The 26,938-nt window shown below is 41.1% G+C and overlaps 2 protein-coding genes across 9 annotated transcripts in view; one reads left to right on the plus strand and one right to left on the minus strand.

Moving 5' to 3' along the window:
• ANKRD45 (ankyrin repeat domain 45) overlaps positions 1 to 24,892 on the minus strand; it is an 87,795-nt gene extending 62,903 nt beyond the window's left edge. For 5 of the 7 annotated variants that reach the window (XM_074222050.1, XM_074222051.1, XM_074222052.1 and 2 more), the window contains exons 1-3: positions 24,821 to 24,892; positions 5,963 to 6,299; positions 737 to 904 (exon numbers count right to left, since the gene is read on the minus strand). In XM_074222050.1, coding sequence (XP_074078151.1) covers positions 737 to 904; positions 5,963 to 6,299; positions 24,821 to 24,841 — 526 coding nt within the window. In that variant the 5' untranslated portion in view covers positions 24,842 to 24,892. The other 2 variants (XM_074222048.1, XM_074222049.1) reach the window with 2 other exon arrangements.
• Positions 24,258 to 26,938, plus strand: part of KLHL20 (kelch like family member 20) — a 75,672-nt gene continuing 72,991 nt past the window's right edge. For both annotated transcript variants that reach the window (XM_074222045.1, XM_074222046.1), the window contains exons 1-2: positions 24,258 to 24,342; positions 26,576 to 26,641. In XM_074222045.1, coding sequence (XP_074078146.1) covers positions 26,619 to 26,641 — 23 coding nt within the window. In that variant the 5' untranslated portion in view covers positions 24,258 to 24,342; positions 26,576 to 26,618. The remainder of the gene's footprint in view (positions 24,343 to 26,575; positions 26,642 to 26,938) is intronic.

Genomic DNA, 26,938 nt, shown 5'->3' on the forward strand with positions numbered 1-26,938 from the left:
TTGATCATCTTATAATTTTCGAGAGGCTCTTAGTATGAAGAAAACAAATTGCCATTGTCAATCAGGTATTCTTTTTTATGTGTACCCATATGCTATATTTTGGGGTTTTTTTTTTTTGAGATGTCACTTCATTGTATAGCCCACAATGTACAATGTACAATGTAAAGGAAGTAATTATTTTTGTTGAGAAAAGGGGTAGCTCTGGCTGGGCCTGGAGAAATTGGTTTAACATATACACTAAATTTATCTAAATTTAAGCACTCACAAATATAATTTGAAAAGCCCAGTCAAAGGCTTCTGCTGTGCCAGTTTCCTGGTCTATATAAAGCAATGTTCTACAACTATAGCAAAATTCAGTAAATGACAGAATCTCTGCCCCAAAAGCCAGGACGGCAGCAGTGATGATGTCTATATTTATTCAATGTGGGTGTAAAAAGTGAACTACATTATCTCATCTGATTTTTGAAACACCACCACAAAAATCGGAAACAGAATAATGATTCTCAGGACTCGACTCAAGGCATATTACCCAGGGTCACACAACTTGGGTTAAGGTGGGAATCTGAAGCCAGGTCTCTTCTGAGCTAAACTGTGTACTCTTTCTTCCACATCATAGTATCTGCCTCACAATGTACTGCCCATCATTCAGATGGACTGACTGACTCAGGGACACAAGCTTTGAATGACTAACTTTCAAGGCAAAAAGAGAAATGCTCTTCACTCGGGTCACAGATACCTGCAAAATCCAGATAATCCACACACTCCATCTGAGAGTACCGAAGAGCCACATCCCGAGCTGTTTCATTTCGGAAGTTCAGGGCTTCCATGTCCACTTCCAGATCCACCAGGGTTTTTAAAGTTTCTAGCTGGCCCCAGGCTGCAGCACAGTGTAAAAGTGTGTAACCTGACAAGGTGAACAAAGGGACCCAATCAAACTCATTTGAATATTTCAGGGTACTTTTTTTTTTAAGGTTTTTGTGTGGCTTGCCCAAGGCCACACTGCTAGGTAATTAAGTGTCTGAGGCCGGATTTGAACTCAAGTACTCCTGACTCCAGGGTGGGTGCTCTATCCACTGCGCCAACCTAGCTGCCCCCAGAGTACTTTTTCTGTTGGCAGAGATCAGCCTCCCAGACTTGGAGCTGGAAGGGACCACAAAGGTCATCTAGCAACAAGATGAGCTTCATAAAATATTCCCAAGTCATGGAGCATGAAGGGGGTCCTCAAATTAATGAAGGACCGGCTCATGGGAGGATGGGAGTGTGGTGAAGAAAAGGAAACCATGAGACAGGACACCACTGCTGGGGAGCTACAAAGTAGAAGAGGGAAGAAGAGAAGCAGGCTGGACCACTGAGCAATAACCTGGGGTTAATTGAAAAGAAAATATTTCAATTATTCTAGTTACAACTCTGACCTACAAACTCTGAAATTATAAAATTCTGTGCCAAATACTTTTGCTAGAGTGATAGAAATTAAATGCAAAGAGAGCTTATATAATCCCACCTTAATTTTTAATGAAATTACCAGAGGAAAAATTATTTGAGCAAATACTTCATGATGATAATGAAAGGAACAAAAGCAAGGTAAAGGGAGTGAGTTTTTAAGATGATTAGTAAAGTTTAAGCAAAGAAACAGCTAAAAGCTGAGCTGGTGAGAAGGAGGAAAGGAGGAAATTGGGAGGGTGGATGGGCTAAGATCAAAGAGATGGGGGGGGGGTGAGCAGAACCTTTATAGGCAGCCAGGCTCAGATCCTGTGCAGGAAAGAATTGGGAGGGGTCAAAGAGTGATCCACCTGGACTGGAGTCCAGAGAGAGGAACAGATGAAAAAGGGGCAGGGGGAAGGGACTGGCCTTCAATTTACATTTCAGAAGAGAGGGAGACTGAACAATGGAGAGGAAGGTTCACAGAGGTTCACAGAAAATGCCAGACAAGGACAGATATTTCCTTCATATACAGGATAAGTCAGACATATATTTCCCTAATATTTCTCCTTCATCACTCTGATTCCAGTGACATCACTTTCTCCACTAAACCCAAGCCTTATCTAAAGATTCCATATACAACTATGGAATTATTTTGTGACTTTGGACAAGTCACTTCTGTCCATTTGTTTTCCCATTTGAAAATACCATCTAGATGCCACTTATCTTTACAAGATCATGCCCTGAAAATAACAATGGCAAGATTGATTGTGACTGCATCTACTCAACAGAGAACCAATGGAGAATATATCACTTTTAAAAATCATTACGTAGGATTTTTGTATTCAAAGAACAAGCAGGGGGAAGCTAGGTGGCAAAGTAGATAGAGCACAGGCCTTGGAGTTAGGAGGACCTGAGTTCAAGTCCAGCCTCAGACACTTAATAATCACCTAGCTGTGTGACCTTGAGCAAGTCACTTAACCTGTTGCCTTAAATAAAATAAAATAAAAAAAGAAAATAACAAGCAGACTCCCAAAAATATTTATTCTGGCATTGAAAAGACCTGTGTATAAACAGGTTCACAGTAAAGCGCAGAACACTGCTCACTAGAGATTAGAAAACTCTTTGCAGTACAGAGAGACCAGACAGTAGTGCAAATGTAGTATTCAAAGGAAACCCTCATGTCCTTTGTGGAGGTGAGTATGTTCTCCTGCCTGGGCTGAGATGTCTTTCTTTCAGATAACCCAAGTAGCCTTTTTGTCTCTACAGATGCAGTCATTCTCTCAATTAACTCAAGCAACTACTGTATGTGTTTGTGTAAGGAATTCAAGGACAGAAAATAACCCCCAACCTTCAAGGGGAAACAGTATGTACACGTACTATATGTATGCACAAAATAAATACGAATTATTTTGAGGGGGGGCACACTAGAAACTGGGAAAATCAAGAAAGGCTTCATAAGGAAGGGGATGAGCTAAACGCTGATGGGAAGGAGGGTTTCTAAGAGATGGGACCAAGCCCAGAGCTAGGAGAAGGAAAGTTGTGTGGAAAGGAAAGCAAAAACAAAGGGTACCATGTATAATTCCAGAGTGTCAAAGTCTTTAAATATCAAATGGAGAAGGTTTTTCAATTTTACCTTTTAAATCCTGGGGCTAATAGAGAACCACTGGAATTTAATAAGCAACATTAAAAGTAACCTAAGCAAGGGGTGGCTAGGTGTTGCAGTGGATAGAGCACTGGCCCTGGAGTCAGGAGTACCTGAATTCAAATCTGACCTCAGACACCTAATAATTACCTGGCTGTGTAGCCCTAGGCAAACCACTTAATCCCATTGCCTTGCAAAAAAAAAAAAAACTAAAAAAAAAACCCTAAAAAAAAAATTTTTTTTAAAGTAACCTAAGCAGGCCAATGCTTTAGGAAAATCATGATGGCAGCTCTATGAAAAAATGGATTGGTGAGAGAATAGACTTGAGACAAGGAAGTCACTTTTGTTGCCATTTAGTTGTTTCACTTCAGACCTGACTCTTTGTAACTCTGTGTGAGGTTTTCTGCAAAGATACTGGAGTAGTTTGCCATGTCATTCTCTAGTTCATTTTACAGATGAGGAAACTGAGGCAAAAGAATTAAGTGACTTGCCCACACAGGTAGTAAGTTGCAATTTGAACTCAGATCTTGCTGACTCCAGGTCCAACTGAGCCACCTAGCTGCAATTTAGGAGGCTACTATAATAGTCAAAGTAAGCTATGATAAAGTCTAGAATTAGGCTTTGAAGATGTATTGAAAGATGATAGAGAGGTAAAATTGATACATTTGGCAAATAATAGGGTAGAAATGGTAAAAGGAGAATGAGGGATTGAAGATGACAATAAGGGTGACTGGAAGGATGGTGGTACTTTTGATAGAATTAAAAAAAAAAGATGTGGGAAAACTGGTACACTAATGCTTTGATGGAGGTGTGAGCTGATCTAGTCTTTCTAGAGAACAATTTGGAATTATGCCCAAAGGATGATAAACTGTGCATACCCTTTGATCCAGCAATACCACTACTAGATTTGTATCCCAAAGAGATTACAAAAAAGGGTAGAAAACTCACATGTACAAAAATATTCATAACAGCTCTGTTTGTAGGGGAAAAGTACTGGACATTGAGGGGATGCCCATCAGTTGAGGAATAGCTCGACAAATTGGGGTATTCAATGAAACACTATTGTTCCATAGGAAATCATGAGAAACAGGACCTCAGAAAAGCCTGTGTAGACGTGCATGAATAGATGCTGAGTGAAGTGAGCAGAACCAGAAGAACACCATACACACTAACTGGGTGATGATCAACTATGATAGACTTGTTCATTTTCGCAGTACAATAATCAAAGACAATTCAAAAAGATTTGTGATAGGAAAATACATCCAAATTCACAATAGGAACTATGGAGTTTCAAAGTTGTTTTAAATATTTTGATTTTTTTCTCCCTGCTCTAATTTTTTTCCCCCATTTTGATTTGATTCTTTTTTCACAACATGATTGATATGGATTTACAGTAATATGGACCAATATGGATTTACATGTATAACCTGTATTAGATTGCTTTCTGTCAGGGAGGGAGAAAAATATGAAACTGAAAACTTGTTAAAAAATTGATAGTTGAAAAACTACTATTTGGAAAAATAAATAAATATTTAAAAAAGAAAATATGAACTACAAAATAGTCTGAGAAGAGAATGAGTTTGAGAGAAAAAACACTTCTGTTTTTAATACGTTGAATTTAAGCTAACTATGAGGCATGCAATTCAAAAATATTAAATAGGCAGCCTTTGATATAAGATTAGAGCTCAAGAGAGAGTAGAGTTAGATATATAAATTTGAGAGTGATTGGAATAGGGAAGATAATTAAACATATGACTACCTTGGGTTTATTCCAAGGCAAGGGTTCTTCACCTGGGGTCTGTGAATTTATTTTGAAAACTTTGGTAACTCTATTCCAATATAATAGGCTTCCTTTGTAATCCTATGTAATTTATTTTATTAATTTAAGCAGGGCCCATAGGCTTCACCAAGATTGCCAAATGGATCCAAGACATACCTATATTCTAAGGAGATAAAAGAATTGGTCAGAAGGACTTGGTTTAGAGCTTCAGAACTGTTGGAACACTGGACCCTCCAGCCAGAGAGAAGAGAGCTGAAAGGAAGTCATGCTGATGCAGAGAATTATGAGAATAATGAATATGGCAGAAACAAATTCTGTAATCTTTTAATGCTGTTAAATCTAGAAATCTTATTAAGGGTGTGAAAGGCTCTTTGTTCTTAAGATGTAAGTTGACTCCTATTGTTTCATTGTTTAATGTACAATGTGCATCCTGTCTCCTCATTCCCAACCCCCAGCCTTCAACCTTCTAGACCTGGTTTTGGCAAGGTGTGTGTGATGGGGGGGGGTGCCCCTTTTGCCCTCAGTGACCAGATAAGGGGCAAGGTCATAAAACCTGAGTTGACCCTCTGCTCGGGCGGCCCTCTCTCTCTGGCCCAGCCAGCTCTCTATCTTTATCCCTTTCTTTCTTTATGTCCCTCTCTCTGTCTCAATCACTGTCTATCAAGCAACCTTGACTAACCTTTTGTTATTCACCCTGTCCTAAAGTGCTTGGTGACCCATGGAGAGGAAAAGTTTTTTAACCTATTTACTTTGCTATATTTCATAATAAAATCCTGAGCAGTTTTAAATTCCCAGAGAACAGGTGAATTCCTTAGTCTTAGTCTCAATTTGGTTATTTAGTTGCCCCAAATATCTATCTTTATTTGGTTACCCTAAATCTTTATTTGGTTACCCTAAATCCTAACAGCAACAATCTTTCTATTGAAGAAGGAATTTCCCAGCCTTCACCCAAAAACAAGGGTCACTAAAACTATCATGCTCCTTATGACACCTGCTACCTACAGATAAATGAAAGCAAAATATAGATTTACTCAATCTTAAAGACACTCGAATGTTTTGTTAGTGAACTGATTTTGTTCCAAAAAAAAAAAACCACTAAAGAAAAAAAGAATAGATACCTCTGGCTGTTTTCTCATTCAGGTTCACACCATTTTTTGCCAATATGCTAAGTGCTTCATTTTGGCCAGCCATGCATGCTGTGTACAACACGTTCCTACCAATGACATCTTCTTCCATGACTAACTGCATGGCATCAGAGTGATGGGGGTCTTCGGGGTCTTCAAAAATCCTCTGCAGACGTTCTATGTTTCCCATAAGAATATACCGAAGAAGAGGATTTAAGCCTGGCATGTCCTCAGACACAATGGTTTCTAGTTCATCTGAGACTTCGGGTTCCTTGGGAGGTTCTGGTTCTAGTAACGAACTCATTGCTGGATCCGAGGCCTTCTGGGACTCCTAAGGGGGAAAAAAATGAGTGATGTAAAAACTGTTCTGAGCAGCCTGGCTAAAGGATGTGGGGCACATAGGTGGGGTCTATCAAGGGCTGAGTGCCCACAAGGGAAAGAGCTACTTTGCACAAAAGAAACCTAGGACACAGTAACTTACAAAGAGTGAATGCTTTAAAATGTTAATTGTACTAAATTGGTAAGTCAAGATGGCCAATGGCCCAGAATATAGTGAACAATCTTGGTCTTTCTAAAAGAAAGGCTTCAGGCTTCAGTTTGTCTGATTTGATTGATTCCCTTTCAGTTACTACTGTGCTAGATAGGAATTGAGACAAAAACAGCAGTCTGGGAGGGATCTCAAAATTTCCGACCAGAACAGAAAACAATTACTATTTACACTCTAAACCTAAACAAGGAGCCAAGAGGCTTGGGTTGGTCATTCTGGGAAAGTCAGAGATTTGGCTTTAAAGAGCAATTAGGTACCTCCATATAAAAACAATGGGGTAGTCCAGATAATCACTGGACTCTTTTAAAAACTGAAAGAAATGAAATAATTTATGTTTTCCATAAAAGGAAGAAGGGCCCAGTTAATTCGTGAAATACAAAGGAGGTAGTTACCTCACATGAGAAAGTTCCACAAAAAGATAAATGAAAAAATAGGGGTGATTTAGGAGTTACTTGAGTTCATTGCTGTTATAAATGAATGAAAAGAAAAACCTGCAAAAATTGTACATTTTATTCATGAACCTTGCAAGATACACCTTATAAGATACACCTAGGCGTGGGGTATGAATTGGTCTTGGAACCTCAGGTAATTTATGGTCTTCAGAAACTCTTTCCCCTCCTTCTTGGATGTTCATAGGCTCTCAGAGTTTGAGTTACAATCTAAGAGGTCCATCCATTCCATGACATGCCCCTAATATGAGCCCCCCCCACATCATATGATACACGATATTCTAAAGAACCCCAATTGTCACAGGGGGTGTGTGGGTTAATATTCAATTACCTAACTGTGCAAACTCAGTTGCATTAGGTCAAGATCTCTAGGTCAGAATGAGACTAGGAAAACTCTTCCAGTCCTTTGTAATGGAATCCCTAAGAGATCCCTCCACACCCTGTGAAGACAACACCCTATATGCCTCACAATTGCTTTGGGCATGCTTAATAGGGTTATGAATACTAATTTTTCCTCCTCTGGGAGGAGCAGAGGTTCAAATTACATCATGCAGCACTATAAGCCCAGGGTGGTAGAACACAGAAAGGAGCAATATACTAGAGGTTGGGGGGGAGGAATTACATAATCCCCAGGCAATAAGGGCCCAAAGGTTTTTGAGTCTATCTCTGATGATACAAGTCCTTTCTGCAGGAATGTATTAAATTTTTAAGTTACTTCATTCATCCTGGAGTCTTTTGTTTTTCTTTTAAAGTTTTTTTTATGGGATAAAGTGACTTGCCCAAGGTCACATAGCTAGGCAATTATTAAGTGTCTGAGGTGGATTTGAACTCAGGTCCTCCTGACTCCAGGGACGGTGTTCCATTTGCTGCTCCACCCAATGGCCCCTAAAGATTTATTTCTTATAAAAATCATTACTTTTTTTAAGCCTATTTTTCCAGAGCTATAATTCAGGAAATCATAAATGAAAACTACACATAAAAAAAATTTGTTTTAGCTTTCAGAATGAAATGTGACACCCCCCCAAGCCATAAATATAAGCAATTAAAAATTATATTCTCTTGGACAGAGCACCCAAGTGAAGAGAGAGAAAGAGACATGTGAAGAGGGGCTTAATTGTGTGTGGCCCTGTCCTTCCCCAAGACTTTCATTCCTACCAGAAGCTTTATCAGATCTAGTTTTCTTTTTTTTTTAGGGTTTTTTTTTTTTGCAAGGCAATGGGGTTAAGTAGCTTACCCAAGGCCACACAGCTAGGTAATTATTAAGTGTCTGAGGTGGATTTGAACCCAGGTACTCCTGACTCCAGGGCTGGTGCTTTATCCACTGAGCCACCTAGCCACCCCCAGATCTAGTTTTGAGAAGCCCTCAGTTTCAAGGTGGCTTGATCCAAGGAGAGGTGTGGTTACTGTTCTCCTGACCCATGCTACTGTCTGTGAGGGACCATAAACATCCTCTTCCCTCTGGAACTGTGATAGGGCCCTTCCAACCCACCCATAAACTGTAAAACCATAAGGGTTGCTACTTCCCAAGATCAAATGAGTCAGATTAACTTTGCAGTTAGGAGGAACTTTATATCTCATAGGGGATGGCTGTAGTATCCAGGGCACCAGATCTCAATCCACAGGGGTCTGAATTCAAATCCTGCCTGCTTTTGCTATCATCTATATAGACAGGGTCAAATCCAGCCTCTGCCACTTACTAAGTTGTGTGACCCTCAACAACTAAGCTAACCTCTCTTTGCCTCAGTTTCCTCATTTAGCTATCAAGATTGTGGTGAGGATGAAATGAGATAAATACTTGCAAATTTCAGGGGGCGGCTAGGTGGCACAATGGATAGAGCACTGGTCCTAGAGTCAGGAATACCTAAATTCAAATCCAGCCTCAGACACTTAATAATTACCTAACTGTGTGGCCTTGGGCAAGCCATTTAACCCCCATTGCCTTGCAAAAAAAAAAAAAAAATTACTTAGTAACATATAGAAAGAGCTACGAAAGAAGTGATTGTTTTCTCTTGTACTATAGTTATTATGTAGCAATCAAGATTTTCCCCTTTCCTACTTCCTCATCTAGAAACTAATCAGTGTGGGAAATCTCTCTCAAAGACTTACCCAGCCAGGATGACTGAGATTTAATCAAAGACTGTAAAGGAAATTCTAAATTTTGGCTAATGAGTGCATTCCTGCTCATTGTGTTTGCTCCAACAAGTTTGGGAAAATATGGGTTCTCCCTTAAGTCAGATAGGAGATAAGGAAAATGTTAAGTCTCCCTGACCAAGACTTGGGTGATCCAGGTCATAGCCCCAAGATCCTCTTTGTAACAGTGCTCCCACCTTCTATTTTGATTTTCATTCTTTCATTCATTGTTTAGAGTTGATTGGTACCCTCAGGAACACCCACTCTTCTACACATACATAAACTGTTAGCCAAAGACCATGAGGGGATCTCTGGCATTCAGAGTCAACATCATGTAGAAATATGCTTCTAATCATTAATGAAAGAAATGAAAATTGTAAAAAACTGAGCTTTAGGGGTGGCTAGGTGGCACAGTGGATAGAGCACCAGCCTTGGAGTCAGGAGTACCTGAGTTCAAATCCAGCCTCAGACATTTAATAATTACCTAGCTGTGTGGCCTTGGGCAAGCCACTTAATCCCATTGCCTTGCAAAAACCTTCTTTTATTAAGAAACATGCTGCCATTATTAATAAAATAATTACATTACCCAGAAACTAGGTCTCTTCAAACCTCTTTAAACACCATAGCTATATGGATAGAAGAAGCCTTTCAGACTAGAATTTTGTTGAAGGAGGAGAGCAGAAAGGATTTCATTTCTGAAACTGGGTGATACTTTTAATGACATTCAGGGGTCCTCAAAATAAAGAACAAAATAAAACAAAATTTTAAACTTTTTATTTTAGTCAATGACACAAATTGTCTTTTTCTATCATCTCTGAAGAATTAAACAGAAGATAACTCAATTGAATAATATCTTTGGGGAGACATATATGGAAACAAGTTGAAAAAGTAGTTCATTCATTCTCTCATCAAGTACGTTTCATTTCCCTCCTAGGCCATTTTTTCACTTTTCCTACTTTTCCACACATTTCCAACTTTTCCAATTTACTTCCATGATTGCACATGTATGACGTAAATTAAATTACTTACTGTCATGGGGAAGAAAGGAAGGGAGTAAGAAAATTGCAAAAAGATGAAGGTTGTAAACTATTTTTGCATATAACTGGAAAAAATAAAATATTCAAAAAAAGGATGTAAAATCCACTTCCTTAAATCACTTTACCTCTTGACTCTATCTAGTTATTACATCTTGTTTCCTCCAATTGAATGAGTCCCTTAAGGACAGTGACTGCATTTTTGCCCTTCTCTGTGTCTCAATCTTTAGGGTTTGTCTCTGATTCAGGGAGTGAGGAAAGTTTAGACTTTAATTCACAAGTTGCTCAAACAGTTTACAAGTTACTAGAAAAGGTTCACAAGTTTTACAAATGAGGAAACTAAGGCAAGCAGAGAGAGATCAAATATATGCGGTCACATTTGAACTCAGGTCTTCCTGTCACTGTGTCTGCCACGCGTTTTACTGTACATCTTTTTGTCCAAAAAAAAATCAGTGAGGTTTTAGTGGATTTCAAGCTTAATATAAGTCAACAATATGACACAGAAATCAAAACAGTTAATATATGATCTTAGATTGTGTTCAGACTCATAGCATACAAAATAAAGCGATTGTCCCATTGTACCTTCACCAGGTCCACCATAGCTGGAACATTTTGCTTAATTCTGATTAGCACATTTAGGAAGGAAACTGATAAATTGGAAAACATCTAGAAAGGCTGGCAAGGAAGGTGAAAATCAAAGATCTAAATCAACATCAAATTTTAAAACAGAAAAAATATTAAAAGACATTACATACAACAACTCTAGTATGACCCATAACAAGCTGTTGGCTTAAATGGATAAAAGTAACAATACTAATTGTGCTCATTACAACTTCCTAAAGAAGTTTAACCAATATAAAATGGCTGTCACGATAAAATTTTTAAAAGTACTGAAACTTGCAAGTAAATAGAAATTTTATCTCTTTATCAGGCAAAGACATTTACAAAACATCAAGCAGGATGGGAAAAAGTGATGAGCAATATCACCTTGCAAAACAGTTAAAAAAAATGATAGGAAAAACACTACTCAGCACGAGATCCAACTAAGCCAGATAATCCTAAACACATATAGAATAGATCAAACTGCATAGAGTATAACATATATTAATAAAAATGAAACATATCTGCCAGTATTTCTATAGCAACTCATTCTTATTATTGATGATAATAAAAATTAGTCATTAGAACTCTAAAAATTCAATATTCAATTGCTATATAAGTGTAATAATAATAATAATGCATGTAAGAAGTAAAAGTTTGGGAAAGATCCTGGACAGAGCAAAGACAAACAGAATATAGAGAACTTTAAAGATGCTTGGGGATAGATTTCTAAGTCACCTCAAGAGAAAGAACACAAAATAATGGGGGAAAAAAATCACAGACAATATTGTTACCCCCCCCAAAAAAACTGAAAAAACATCAGCAACTATCAATCCATACGTCTATTTTCTCATTTTTATAATATCTTAAAGAATGGTCCACATGTGGACTGAAGCTATCCTTTATAATATGAAAGAATAGGTAGTATTTCCTAAATGATGGTCTACAGTTGAGTAAAGCAAGTCTTCACAGCCATACGATTGCAGAAAGATAAAGAGAATATAAGTAAGATCTCACTGTGTCGATTTCTGTGTGGGATAAAAATTCACTAAGAAAAACTTGAGAGACTGATTCTGAGCAAAATGAAGGTTTTAATTGCTTTTCTTGAGAAAAGGACAGACTCACAATCTCACATCAAGTGGTGAGAGTTTGTGCTGAGCCTAAAGGACAATCAAGCTAGATTATATAACCCAATGCTATTCCCCCCTCCCCTTCAACTCACTGGCTGATTTTTTCAGGGTTAGATTCTATTCATGAAAATCTACCCCAGCAACAAAGAAGGAGGAAAGGGTTTCATAAAATATTACCTCAACATCCAGATGGTGAGAATAAAAAAAATCATTTTTCACCTTCATATCTATAACTATCTAAAATGAAATAATGTCTAAGTCTAGTAAAAATAGTCTTATCATAAAGCAGGTGGCTCATGAGCTTCTCTTTTGAAATGCAAGATCTTTCAAGGAACAGTCCAATAATAATAGTTTGTGTCTCTTAATATTTCTTAACCCTGAAAGGGTTTTACAGGGAATATTCCACTCATTTCTTAACCACAAAACAAATAAAACTAACTCAGTGGGGCAAAACATAGGTGTCTCCCTTCCATATAAAAGAACTTTATACAAGAGTCCTTGATAGATGCTTCCACAGAGATAACTTTACTTGATGATCATTGATAGCAACTAAAGCATAAAACAGAAAGACCAAAGATATTTGCCACTATTATGGAGAATGAGCTGCAGAGTTCAAATGAAAGAAATATGATCTATCGAGAAAGTTGCCCTTTCCCATTTAAATAACTAAATAAAAATAAAGTTTCTGCCTTCCATAGGCTATATCTGATAAGAAAAAGGTGGAAAAATAGAAGTAACCAGGAAAGAAGGGCAGGTAGAAGATGGCATCAACATATTGAAGGATCCAGGGTAGCCTGACAAACTGGAATCTTGGGAGTAATTCCATAGATTTGTGAGACTGTGGGTAAAGAGAATAACTTAATGAGAGAGAGCAAAGTGGTGAGAGCGAGAAAGGTTACTTTACTCTTCCTCCCTGTGGCAGTCAATTAATCAGCAAACATTTATTAAATCTGTGAAACACCAAGACATCGTGTTAAACACTGATTTTTAAAAATTTATTTATTTAAGGCAATGGGGTTGAGTGACTTGCCCAAGGTCATACAGCTAAGCATTAAGTGTCTGAGGTCACATCTGAACTCAGGTCCTCCTGGCTCTACTCTATCCACTGCACCACCTAGTTGCCCCAAACATTGATTATACAAAACTAAAATGAGATAACCTTTCAAGAAGCTTAAGCACTGGGAGACAAAAAAAGAATAAAACAGTACTCAGAAGTTGATAGTCTATCAGGAAGTGTGTGTGTGTGTGTGTGTGTGTGTGTGTGTGTGTGTGTGTGTGTATCTAAAACACACATTGGGCCCCACCTTGAAATTTCATTGGGGAGAGGTCCTCCTTGACCAGTATAAGCCAACACATTCTCTTCAGCTTATAGTCATGCTAATATGGTCTCCAGCAATAAGAGACTTGCTTGGACCAACATTTATTTGTTGGCCAACATTTATTTGTTTATTTCTGTTTATTTCTGTTTATTCTGTTTATTTCTGCAGAATAAATAGAAAATAAATTCAAGGCAGAGAGAGGGAGCTGGCAGTTGGGTGGGAACAGGAAAAGGTTCTGGGAGAAAGATGTGCTTTTGAAAGAAATACAGGCATAGGAGGAAAATAGGATGAGACCAGGGTACATTGCAGAAGTGACAGAGACAGGAGGTGGAGTGTGATATGTGAAGAACAAGAAGGAGCTGGAACAAAGAATGTGAGAAGAGGAGTGATGTATAAGGAGGTGGCTGGAAACAGATCCAGGCATTATTTCAGAAATATTCAACTCTTTGTTAGCTCATTTGGATTTTTCTTGACAAAGATACTAAAGAGGTTTGCCATTGCCTTCTCCAGCTCATTTTTGCAGATGAGCCATGGAGGTATACAGGGTGAAGAGATTTGCCCAGGGTCACACAGTCAGTAAATGTCTGAGGTCACATGTGAACTCAGGAAGGTGTCTTCATCATTCTGGGCACTGTGAAACTCCTAGCTGCCCTCAGGTCAACTTGTAAGGACAAATGGAGAGGTTTATATTTGACCTTAGAGGTAATATGGTGTCCAGGGAGTTTATCGAGTAGGCAAGGGATATGTTTAAATCTACACTGATGGAAAATCATTAAAAGCTGTGAGGATCAATTTAAATAGGAAAAGATGAGGTGGGGAGACCTTTTAGAAGACTGTCTCAGTCTGAGATCTGCGGGCTGAGATGATGAGAAGTTGATTGTGTTGTGAGTAGAGAGAATAGATGTGATATAAAAAATGTCACAGGGGAAGCATGAGCAAGGTTTAAATTAGAAATGTGGAATGAGGAAGAGTGAAGAGTAAAACATAACACCAAGGTCATAAACCTGAGAGACTAGGTGGGTCATCTAGAGAGAAAGAAGTTCAAGACAGAAAAGGATTTGGGGAGAAAACCCATGAGATCTGGGTCTGACATGTTGAGGGACTTTCAGTTCAAAATGATCAAATGGCACAGAAGTTAGTATTGGAGAACTGGACAATGTGATAGAAACTGTGGTTGACTATTGAGAGCTCCAAGTATTCTGTGTATAGAGAAAATAATTAAACCCATGAGATTTGTTGAGGCAGAATTTTGATGTGCATTAGGGGATGAGTTATGGATGGTAATCAAACAAAAAAGACTGAGGACTGGTCAGACTGGCAGGAGGGAAACTGAAGCAGTGGACCAGTCACAGAAGAAGAGCAAAGGGTAACAAAATGGACAGTCCAAATTCTGCATAAAAGTCCATGAAACTTGTCTCATCCTCATGACATAGGGAGATGGTTTATTGTCAGAGTACCTAGATTCATGTCCTGGTTTTATCACTTTCTATTACTTATATGACCTTGCTCAAATTGCTTAACCTTTCTAGGCTTCAGTTTCCTCATTTGTAAAATAAGTCAGTTAGTCAATTGACTTCAGAGGTCCTTTTGTGACCCTGTGACTTTATGAAAGTTTGCACCCACCTCCTCAGCCCCAACCCAATTCATTAGGTAGATTGTCTCCAGAGTATTTGTGGAAGAATGTGGTCAAGAAGGAATTGGGGTGAACTCCAGATGGACTATGATCGGAAAAGATATTGGGAATATTCATATTGTTGAAATTAACCAAACACTAAATTATTCAGTTCCCTGAAAGGTGTCTAGAAAAAGAAGTATCCAAAATAAAAACGTTTCTCTAGCATCATGCTGGGAGCCAGGGTCTCTAAGCTGTTTGACACAGTCACAGCAAGAAGACTCAAGGCTATCACACTGCCTGATGGAACAACATTTCCTTCTTCTATATATATATATATATATATATATATAGGGATTTCATGCATACCAATATTTATAGGTTTATTATTGATTACAATATTTACTCACCCTAATAGTGGAATGACTATAAAGGAAGGATTTCAGAAAAATTCCTTGAATAAAACAGATTGTAAACTCTGTCCAAATTTAACAGGACTGCCTCTCCCTGAGGCATACAAAAGGCTTCAATATTATGAAATCTCTGGAAAACCCAACACTGGGAATTCCAAGGAGATGTCAGAATATATACAGGGAATACAGATACAAGATGGGTCAGTTAGAATTCCAGGGAAATTAATAGTTTTGCCTCCCTTATCATACACAGGAAAATATGAAAAAGATGGTGAGAAAATACAGGAATACATGAAAAAGATGGTGAGAAAATAGTTAGTACAGGTGACCAGTATGTGAACTCCAGCAGCCTTAATTTCATGGGAAAGAATAAAAAAGTCACAGAAACTGTGGCTTCTACCAACAAGGCCTGAAAGAAAAATTGGTTATTGTAAGAGTTAACGGATGGGTGGACAAGTATAATGACCCTCACTATAGATTATGAAGGAAGTGTATCAAAAAACATTACTTACACAGAAAATATAAAAAACTTTCCATTAAAAGAATTGCTTAATTAATAACTTTAAATGAATTAACAATTATACAATGTAGTAATAAATAAGGTAATAGGTTGAGGTCATCATGGTCTGAGTAGGGATAAGAAATCAATTAACTATATGATTATTAATTAAACTTGTAATCACATGATTAAAACTTGTAACCACATGAATTATACGATTGATGATGAAAATTGTACACTTTTGTAACCAAGGAAATGATCTTAGCTTGCTTGCTTGAAACATACATGATTCTGAGACTATAAAAATAAATCCAAGCAGCTGACAGTCAGTCAACCTGCTCCTGCCTTTACCCACTTGTTGACTCGACTCATTTCGCCAACTCTATCCCCCCTGTCAGGTTCCAAGGACCCCACAGAAGCTGGACCCCTGCAGAAGCTGGACCCCCACAGCATCATTTAGATTAGGTGTGCTGACCAGTCAAATTGAATATCTCTGTCTGCCTAGCAGATAAAGACTTGTGGTCAAGAATACAGCAAGCTATTATAACTTAAAGATGATATCTAGATCAATCAACTTCCTTTGCCTTAACTATAATCACCAAGCAACCTTGCAATAGTAATTTTGCTTACCAAATAAACTTTCTTATTAGAGACAGAATGCATTGACAAGATGACAATAATATCAGCAATTTTGTCACTGTGAATTAATAAACTGCCTTTAAGATTTACAAAATTGCCTTTTTTAAAGTTACTTCATGTGAATCAATCACCTTCAGGTTATGTTCACTCCTAAGTGAAAAGATAAAATTAAATTTCTAAACTTGTAAATTTGAAGACCAAACCCTGGTACCCAGGGTGACCCTAACAAGATGAAGGCACTCCACTATGTATTTTGCACCATCTTTTTTTTTTCTTTTTATCTCTCAATGACACAACAATCACCACCAACTCAGGCTAAAAGACATAATTAATGATACTATGGAATTACAAGAGAGCAGTGTGGTTTAAATGGAAGGAACACTATTATTTTATGTTCTAGACCTGCCTCTTGTTGCCAATTAGCTGGGACTATTAACAAATCATTTAACTTCTCCATAACTCAATTCTCTCATCACTCAAAATGAGAATACTTATCCTATTTTTGTGGGCTCTGGGCAATTAACTGACATAATGTATATGAAGTAATTTGAAAAGTATAACATGTTCTATAAATGTCATCATCATCATTATTATTCTAATTCTCATCTTTCTCAATGGAGTTCAGATAGAAATAGGCCTGGGACTAGTTTTTAACTATTAGTCCTTTTATATTTAATGCTGTATAAAGTTGCACAGGTAAACTGTGCAATAACATAATAACAGGAGCAACTATGTGGCACAGTGGATAGAGAGTCTTCCCTGGAGTCAGGAGGACCTGAGTTTAAATCCAACCTTAGACATTTAATAAATACCTAGCTGTGTGACTTTGGGCAAGTCATTTAACCCCCCCCCCACTGCCTTATAACCCCCCCCCCAAAATAACATAACATAACTGGAATTGGAATGGGATGCCACCTTATCTTCAGCACAACTCTAATAGCAGATAGCAGAATGGGGATTTGTTGTTAGGAGAATGATAAAGATGATGATGGTGATGACTACTCCAAAGGAAAAGACCTTTACTATCTGACCCCCAAGAGAGTTGCCACCAGGCTCAAGGAAATCCCTGAGAACAATTCCCAAGACATCATCCTTTCTTTCTCAGGGTTCTCTGCAGATAGCAACTCAACACAAAGAAATGTTTGGCCTGCCAAGACCAGAAAGACAGGAGGAAGTGATAGACACTGAGTTGTGGATTCAGAGAGACTTCCCAGAAAAAGAGAGCATCACTCTATGCCATTATGGGAAGAGCGACTAATCTCCGCCCCCCCCACACACACACACACTCAGATGCCAGTGAGAGAATCAGATAGCTGCCCCTTCCCAGAGGCTGATGTTGGGGACATCCCTCTGCCTCCCCATTATCCAGACCAAACTGAACTCAGCCTCAGGCCAACCTTAGTCCACCCCACCCCCCACCCCTTCTCTTACTGTCTCTGGGCTACTGGCTTTCTCCAGTACCATAGTAATTGCTGCCTGGGCCTTCCCTGGGCAGCTCCTGATGGGTGAGGTGGAGGCAGGGGCTCAGCATCTGGCCACCCACTCCCTCCCCTGTGGCCAGGAGGAATGCCAGGGCCCCTCCCCCATCCCCCATTCCAGCCCTCTGGCCCAGCCTCCAGCCAGCACCACCAGCTTCCCACAGGGTTGGAGCCTGAAGCTCTGGCCAGGCTTAGCTTCTGCTCTCAAAGGAAGGGTTTCTGAGGAGAGTTTGTGAAACCTGCACGACACTCCTCGAGGACCCCAACTTGAGCTGTTTGCTCTAGAGGAATTCTGCCTTGGTTTCTTCTGTCCCTGCCAGGAGCCAGTTGTTAAGCCTGGCCTTGTTGTCCAGGACCCCCTTGGGCTCTCTGTGATACAAATTCTAAGCCCCAAGGGCTGACCTGCAGAGATCTGAAGTCCCAAGCTGACCACATAAAAGAAAGCCCTAAGCATCAATGAAGTAGCAGTGTCAAAATGTTCCTCATCTGTAGGAAGACTGGGGTTTTGCCATCGGCAATGGTTGGTGTGCTTCGCTACCAGTCTGCCAAATGAAGAGTCCTGGATTTGTTGTTTGTCTTTCTTTCTTCTAGGAGACCATGACCTCAAGGAGGTGATGCTGTGACAAGTATGAGCATTGGATTTAAGTGAGGTGGGGAGGGGGCTGAGTTAACTCACCAACCTCACTTTCTCCTCCAGAGCTACCTGGGTCCAGTGGCCAGATATGGATCAGAATGACAGGATGTGGCCCTGGATGCTACGGGGGATCCGGGTCTTTTTAAGCAAAGGTCTTTTCTAGCTCTTAGTTTTATCTAAGTAAGAGATGGAAGGGACCCCAGAAGTCATCTCTTGTAATCCTCTGTGGGATTTAGTGAGATTATCAAATTTTCAATTTCACAAATGAGAAGGAAAAGTGAAAATCCCTTACCCCAAATTAACCAGTATAGAATGGGGCTGAGATGGGAACCTAGATCTTCTGATTTCAGGCCCAGTTTCCCCCCCCCTACTGTGCTCTTTCAATCCCAGAGGGAAGGGAGAAAAGGAAGTTTGGCAAAACTGAGGGGGATCTATCCCAGGAGCAGAGAGTAGCAAGAATAAAGTAGAATGAGAAGGAGGAGAACCAATATATATACAGCAGCTTTATCGGCTAACAATATTCGGAAGCTTTTGTTTCAAACACAAAAAAAAATGCTAGAGATTACAGCAACAAAAAGAGATTAAGGGCTAGTGCCATCAAGGGCTAGTCTGCTGATTATCCCCAATTTGTCCTGCCTCTTTCTTGTTTGCATGTGGTCTCCCCCCCTCCCCCCATCAGCCAAGGCTCTGAGGGCAGGGATGGTCTTTTGACTTTATTTGTATCCTTAGCACTTTTCTGGCCATACAAAGACACTTAAATGCTTGTTGAATGAGCAACAATGTACTTCTTAAAATGTATTTTTGAAGAACAAGGTCCACAACAACCCATCATCACAAAGGAGCCATGTGAAAAAAGCAGAGTTGTCAAAGACACAGAACCACATTCTAGAGGACAGACTAAATCAGATTAAAATGTAAATGGGAAATATTTAATAAGATAAATGAAAATGCAGTAACACTAAGAAAATATTTAAAAATGTAAACAGTCAATACAGCAAGAATCCTCAGTATGGTTGAAGGGCCCTATCTCGATTTGAATTGGACACTACAGGAGTGATGGAAAGTTAATTGGTAAAGTGTGAGTAGGAAGATTTGGGTTTGAATCCTGCCTCTGACATTTACTAGCTGTAAGACCAAAGGTAAGTCACTTTACCTCTGGAAGCTCCAGGTAAAATGGGAATAACCTTTGCATGATCTATCTCAGGTAGTGGTTTCAGGGATAAATGCACACCAGTTGTTATTATAGTTTGAAAATTTATTTTAAAACATAGCAGTTGCTACAAGCCAGCATTGCTGTACAAGAACAAGTCAGTGAAGGTGGTTTAGAAGAAACTGAAGCACAAGATTAGTAAATGGAGGGTAAACCAGCACCCAGATAAATTGTCTGCCAATAGCCTAAAAAAATTTATAAATACCAAAATAACCTTGTTCTTTTCTTTTTAGCAGAATTAGTAAACTGGCTATGTACAGGTCTTTTGCAAGACATTCTGCTCACCTTTCTCCTACTTTCTCCTAGAAAACAGTTTGGAATTATGCAAGAAATACTGCAGAATTTTTCATCTCCTTTGGCAGTAATCCCTTCGTGTGTCTATCTGCCAAGGAAGCTACTTCTCTGAAGAGACAGCTGGCCTTTTCTGGTTCTAATGACCTTGGTAGTACAGAGAGGTAATCCTGGACCTGAAATTCTCATCCACAAAAGATTCAGTCTTCACCCAGCCAACTTCCTGCAGCCCAGACACCAGGCCTCCAAAACTTGGTCCAAGGATAAAGCATCTTCCCACTATCATCATTCCCTTCCATTTTGAGATCAAGTAAAGGAACTAGGACCAAATGTGAGCTTATTCAGGCCCTTGAGGATTTGGTCACCAGATATTTACAGACTCAGAAGAATGTCTCTCCTTCCCACTTATGTGTTAGAACACAATGATAATCCTCCTTCCTTCTGAAAGAACCCTTAAGGGTGGAAGCCCCAGGAAGATATTACCAATTCCCCAACCTATTACTAGTACATTCCCATCACATCTACTTCTTCTGTTGAGGGAAAAAACATCTCTCTACCCTGGCTACCACCTTCCTCTCTCATTCCCATCCACCCCAGCCCTAATCTTCCTAAGACCCTATCCTGTTCTGCACTTGCCTTTCATTGCACTTTCTGGAAAACTGACTACCCTCTCCCCCTTCCAATGGGTAACAAACTTCCCTTTGTCTTAGAGCTCTTCCCACCAAATTCTATTTTTGTGCACTTATGAAACCTAGCTTCCTCTATCATAGGGATGGGAAACCTTTTTGTCTCCAAAGGCCATTTGGATATTTATAACAGCATTCACAGAGCATATAAAATTATCAACTTAAAATTAGCCTGCTACAGTTGATCAAATATTTCATTTATTCATCCTTAAAAAGCTCCTAAATGTATTGAATTTCAAATGCTGCCTGTGGTTGCTGTAGCAGTGCCAGACCAAATGATTTTGTGGGCCATGTAGAAAGTTCCCCACCCATTTAGATACCATCTCATTCCTGAACACCCTCGCTAGTAGTAGGTAAGCGTTCTCTCATGTCCCTCAAAAGTACCAAGGAGGAGGACATATCCTCCCCATCTCTCCAGCACTTATCTCCAACCCTCCTTTGCCACCATCATTCAGCAACCTCCTTTAATGTTCCATCTATTCATTGATGGCATTTCCCCCTCCCCCAGATTCTCATTGCCATCTACTAGCTTCCTTTTTTTTAAAGAGTTGATGGGGGTGACTAGGTGGCATACTGATAGAGCACCTGCCCTGGAGTCAGGAGTACCTGAGTTCAAATCTGACCTCAGACACTTAATAATGATCTAGTTGTGTGGCCTTAGGCAAGTCAATACCCTGGGGCTGCCAACTGATCATCCTTCTCAACATTTTCATGACCTCATTCTACCTCAGGCAAACAGAGAACAGGCATACTCTTGATCTTATCCATAATTATTTGGCCTTCATGATCCCAAACTCTGAAATTCTCTCTCATCACTTCAATATCTCCCTCTGTTTCACTCCTCTTATACCTATGCTCCATCCTAATGGTACCCCTTTCTTTTCTTCCAGTCTGATTCTAATTGTTCTCATTTTCTTCCCTTAATATTCTTGATTCTATAATCCTTTGTTACTTTACCCTAATCAATCATCCCTTTCCAGACCTATACCCTGGAATAATTCCCATAAATAACCTTTTTTTGAGATAATTAATGGTGTCTGAGTTCATATCCGGCCTCGACTACTTACTAGCTGACACAAGTCACTTAAACAGTCAGCCTCAGTTTCTTCATCTGTAAAATAGGGATAAAATCCCAGGATTATTGTAAGACTAGAATGAGATAGTTGTAAGGTCCTTTGCAAACCTTAAAGTACTATATAAAAAATGCTAACTATTATCTTCATGATTCTCTATTCTACTTATATGTAGCTCCCTAGGAAGTGACTGTGTTAAATCTACCACAAGTTAAATGCACTACAAGTCTGTGATGAGACCACAGGCAGGTCCTCACTAATACAGGACAGCTACTTTATTCCTTCCTGAGTATAACTTTCCATGGTAGTCTTCTCAAAGCCTCCCTCCTCAAGTCTCTTGAAAAGCCCCATCCCACTCCCTTTCAACGGGGAATTTGACTCCTGTTTTACTAGGACCAAGCCACACAAGCTCCCTTGGAACCCCTCTATATAATTTCCCTCTCTCCTTTTTTTGGTCCAGCCTTCTCTTAGCTGAGGTCAACATCTCTACTTTGTGTCCCTGATTCTCCTGTCATCACTCTAAACTCCAGTTTCTTCCCACCTATTGGCTCCCTTCCCTGGTGCCATCCTCTTCCACCATTAGAAAGCCTTTCCTTGACCCAAGTAACTCCTCACTTTACATCTTTTATCTCCCTTCTCTTTCTTCATAGACAGCTTCCTGGAAGAGAGATGTCAATAATCACCCTATTCACTTCATCTTTCATCCTGTCAACCCCTTGCAATCTGGTTTCTGACTCTATCACACAAATGAAATTGCCCTCTCCAAGGCTGTGGAGGATTTTTAAAATGCTCACTCCTATGACTTTTTTTGATCTCTCTTCTCCCACACTCTCCTTAACACTGTTCCTCTTCAATGTCCTTTGTTGCATCTTAATCCAGGCCATACCCTCCAAGCATTTATCAAGGTTCTTTTCTGGCCTTTCTTATCTTTCCATGTGCTTTCCTTTGTTTATCTCAAAAAAGATCACTTTCTGGATCACTCCATTTGGATGTTCTATGGCAAGGCTGGGGGACCTCCAACTCTCAGGCTGATATTGGTCTGGGCTTGCCAAGGTAATCTCAAAAGGGACTTGAAAGCAAACAAATCTAGTAGCTTTTTAAAGCTTAATTTATCTCTAATTAATTAACTATGATTGTTTGACTAAATATAGTCCTCAAATGATGTTATAAATATCCAAATTGGCTTTATGTAGATATATTAATTTATATAATAGCTAAATATCTATACCTTGGTAGAAAAAAAGGTTCTGTTCTATGAGATGGTTTTCTATGGGGTTTTACATGCATAAAATGCAGGTGGAGTTCTCATGGGAAAGGCTGGGAGAACGACCATTTGGCACAGTTAGATTCCCCAACATAAGCCTGGCTCAATTGCATTTGGCCATCCATATGACCTCAACCTAGAATTGACATCTGAATAAATGGGAGAGCATTTCCCTTTATGTCTTTAGTGGCAAATCTCTGTAATCACATCAGAGTCTCAATATCAACAAAATTAAAGCCTTGTCTTATAGGCTAATACTAAAGCACATCTGAAGTGCTATAGTAAGATGCAGGCATACGATTTGAGCCACTTGACTTCCAATTCTCTAAATTCTAAGTTAGCTAAACAAGTTTTGGCCTCTGTAACTAGCTACATATTCGCCCCTTAATCAAGATCCTTTAACTTCTCACAATGCTACAGGAAAATTTAGGCAAATGATAAAGATGTGCGACAGCAGAACAACATCTTTGTCTCAATTTCTGTTTTAAGGAAGGATGGCCTGAGTACCTCATGTCTCCCATTTAAAAGCTCACCCTCTCCTCTGTCGAATCGCTGTCTCCCTTTGAGAGGCCAGTTCAATCTTGGGGCGTGCGATCCCCCAAACAAAGACCTTTGCCGAACTTGTCTGAATTCTTTCAGGACATCTTGCAACTCACGTCACTGTATCTTAAGAGGAGGATTGCAGATCTGGAACTGGGAGATCTGGGAGGTCTGAATCCGTCTCATCTGGCCCATAACCCCGCCATGCCGTCCTTGCCCATTTTCGGGGCGGCAGAGAAGGCGACTTACCCCGGCTCATCTGCTTGACTCGCAGCATCCGAGGTGGCCCTCGGCCTTGGCTGCCCCGCTGCCCGGGCCGGGCTGGCAGCTGCCTCGCTACTCTGTTACTTGTGGGGGCCACGGCCACGGCCACGGTCACGGCGCAGCCCCTCCCCGCGCCTGTCCGCAGGCCCCGGCCCCGTCTCCGGCGGCTCTGCAGGACTGGACAGTCCTGAACGGAGGCTTCTCACGTTTCCCACGGAATTCGGTTGAACTGAACTCAGCTCAGTTAGGCCAAGGGGCGGGTGCGGGAGCCGAGGCCGGGAGACATGGCCTGCCCTCCCCGGGGCTGTGCGCCCTGAGGGCAGGGCCAGTCTGGCTGGCCCCGGTGTCCGGTACGCCGAGGCCCCCGCGGCCCGGCCCGCCCCGCCCCGCCGCGCCCCGCCCCGCCGCGCGGCTCCCCGGAATCCTCTTCAGGAGCGCGCGCTTCCTCCCTACGCGCTTTTGGCGCCGGACCGCTTCCGGCCGCTGGCCACAGACTAGCAGGAAGTGGCTCCGAGGGGCTCCGGTCCTGCGGTGGCGGCGGCGGCGGGGCGGCGGCGTCCGGGTGAGTGCGCCCGCGGCGGGGCCCGGGTGGGCGGGCGTGCGCGCCCCGCCGCTGCCGCCGGGGCCGGGGCCGGGGCCGGGGCCGGGGCCGGGGCCGGGGCCGGGGCCGGGGCCGGGGCCGGGGCCGGGGCCGGGGCCGGGGCCGGGGCCGGGGCCGGGGCCGGGGCCGGGGCGGCTCCGCTGCGCCCACGAGCCCCGGGGCGGGCCGGCGGCCGGGGCCGCGCCGACAGGCTCCGGGGAGCGCGACCCCGCACCCGCCGCCGCCGGGGTGACCTTGGCCCAGTCGTTGCCCCGTCTGCCCCGAGGGTGGCGGGAGCCGGGAAGCCCGGGCGCCCAGGCCGGGACCCCAAGTTGGCTCAGGCGCTCCAGGGCCGCGTGGCCGCGAAAGGGGGCCGGGGCCGGGGCCGGGGCCGGGGCGCCGACGGTGACCTTGGGCCAACCCCCTCCCCGACCCGCACGCCCCCTCCGCGGCCGCCTACCTTCCCAGGCTTGTCCTCCATGACGCCCCCTCTCCCCGGAGAGAGCCCGGCCCTGCCGCCCCCACCCCACCCCACCCCAGGGCCGTTACGGGGCCCAGCCTGCCTCGCACGAGCAGGATGGAACGCACGCCCCCTCCCCTTCCGCTCTGGGGGGGGGTACCCCTGCCCCCTTCCCCCAGACAACCTGGCACTGATCTTGTTTGACGTCCTGCTGCGTGTGTAGGTGCAAACATGTCCCCCAGAATCCAGGGGTGTGCCCCCGCGAGTGAGCGTGCCCTCCTGCCCCTCACACTGGGAGAGGGAGCTGGGGTGCCGGGCCTGAAGTCAGGAGCCCGAGTTCAGGTCTGCCACGGGCAGACTCGGTTTCCTCATCTGTCTGATAGAAATTGCAGTAGTTGCTGCTGCTGCTGCTGATCTGTCTGATAGAAATAGCAGTAGTTGGTGATGATGATGATGGTGATCTGTGTAATAGAAATAGCAGTAGTTGCTGCTGCTGATCTGTCTGATAGAAATAGCAGTAGTTGGTGATGATGATGATGGTGATGATCTGTGTAATAGAAATAGCAGTAGTTGCTGCTGCTGATCTGTCTGATAGAAATAGCAGTAGTTGGTGATGATGATGATGGTGATGATCTGTGTAATAGAAATAGCAGTAGTTGCTGCTGCTGATCTGTCTGATAGAAATAGCAGTAGTTGGTGATGATGATGGTGATGATGATGATGATCTGTCTGATAGAAATAGCAGTAGTTGGTGATGATGATGATGATCTGTCTAATAGAAATAACAGTAGTTGGTGATGATGATGATGATGATGATCTGTCTAATAGAAATAGCAGTAGTTGGTGATGATGATGATGATGATGATGATGGTAGCAAGGCTGTGGTGAAGATCAAATAGTTGCAAAGCTTTTCTCATAGTGCCTGGCACATATAAGTACTCTAAATGCAAGCTTCCACTAAATATATTTGTATTTGCCCATATCACAGAAAGTATAGAGAAAGAGCCAAGAGCCAGAGAGACAAAGAGAAAGCACCTGCCCACATCAGTAGAGGGACATTCCAACTTGAGAGTTCCATGTGATTTACAGCCCTAGTCCTTGTCCTCATCTGTAGAACGTTAAGTTTCCGGACAGCAGAGACTATTCAGTTTTTTGTTTTTGCAGCCTCATCAACTAGCACAGAATGCTATATTTTAATAAATGCTTCTTCATTTATCGATTGTTGAAAACTGACATAAAAATATTTTTTAAAAAATTGTTCCAGGCTGGGGCAGCTAGGTGGCACAGTGGATACAACACTGACCCTGGAGTCAGGAGGACCTGAATTCAAATCCAGCCTCAGACTCTTAATAATTACCTAGCTCTGTGGCCTTGGTCAAGCCATTTAACCCCATTGTCTTGAAAAAAAAAACTAAAAGAAAAAATTGTTCCAGGCAGGGCCATGCACTATGTGAATGCTCAATTAAGAGACAGTGCTCCTAAAGTTAAAGAAAGGCAAGATTGCTCCAATAGCCTAGCTCTCACTTATTTCCCTTTAAGATAATGAAATAATGGATTATCTGGTTCTTATTAAAGTCAATTATTTTTATCCTACAGAAACTTGAATGTTAAATCTTTGAATTAGAGATTACCTTAATTTTTTAAAATTCATATTCCATGAGAATAGAAAATGAATCTATGTATTCTTTAGAACTAATGTTGATTAAAAATGGTAACAATTTGCTTTAAGGTTGATGCTTTTCTTTTTTTTTTTAGATTGAGTTTTAAGATTTGGAGAGAAGGATTCTCTTCATGGTGCATGGACGGAAAGCCAATGCGCAGGTAGGCATTTAAGACACAATTTTGTTAGTTAAATTCCAGCAACTGATGATTTAAAATTTTCTAGATTTAGACAGTTAAAATAGTTTTAGCAAAAATTGTTTATTTAGAAATGAATTTTCCTTTTTCAAAAACAAATTAATAAAATTATAGCAAATTAATATTAGGAAAACAAATGTTTGTAGAATAATATTATAGTTGCATATTTTTGGTCCATATCTGTGATCTTCATAGGGAACTCTTGATAAGGAAACACTTGCTATTACAAATCAGCAAATTATTTTTAATTTATAATCTTAG

Source organism: Macrotis lagotis, chromosome 2 (assembly GCF_037893015.1).
Source record: "Macrotis lagotis isolate mMagLag1 chromosome 2, bilby.v1.9.chrom.fasta, whole genome shotgun sequence".
NCBI classification, from domain to species: Eukaryota; Metazoa; Chordata; class Mammalia; order Peramelemorphia; family Peramelidae; genus Macrotis; species Macrotis lagotis.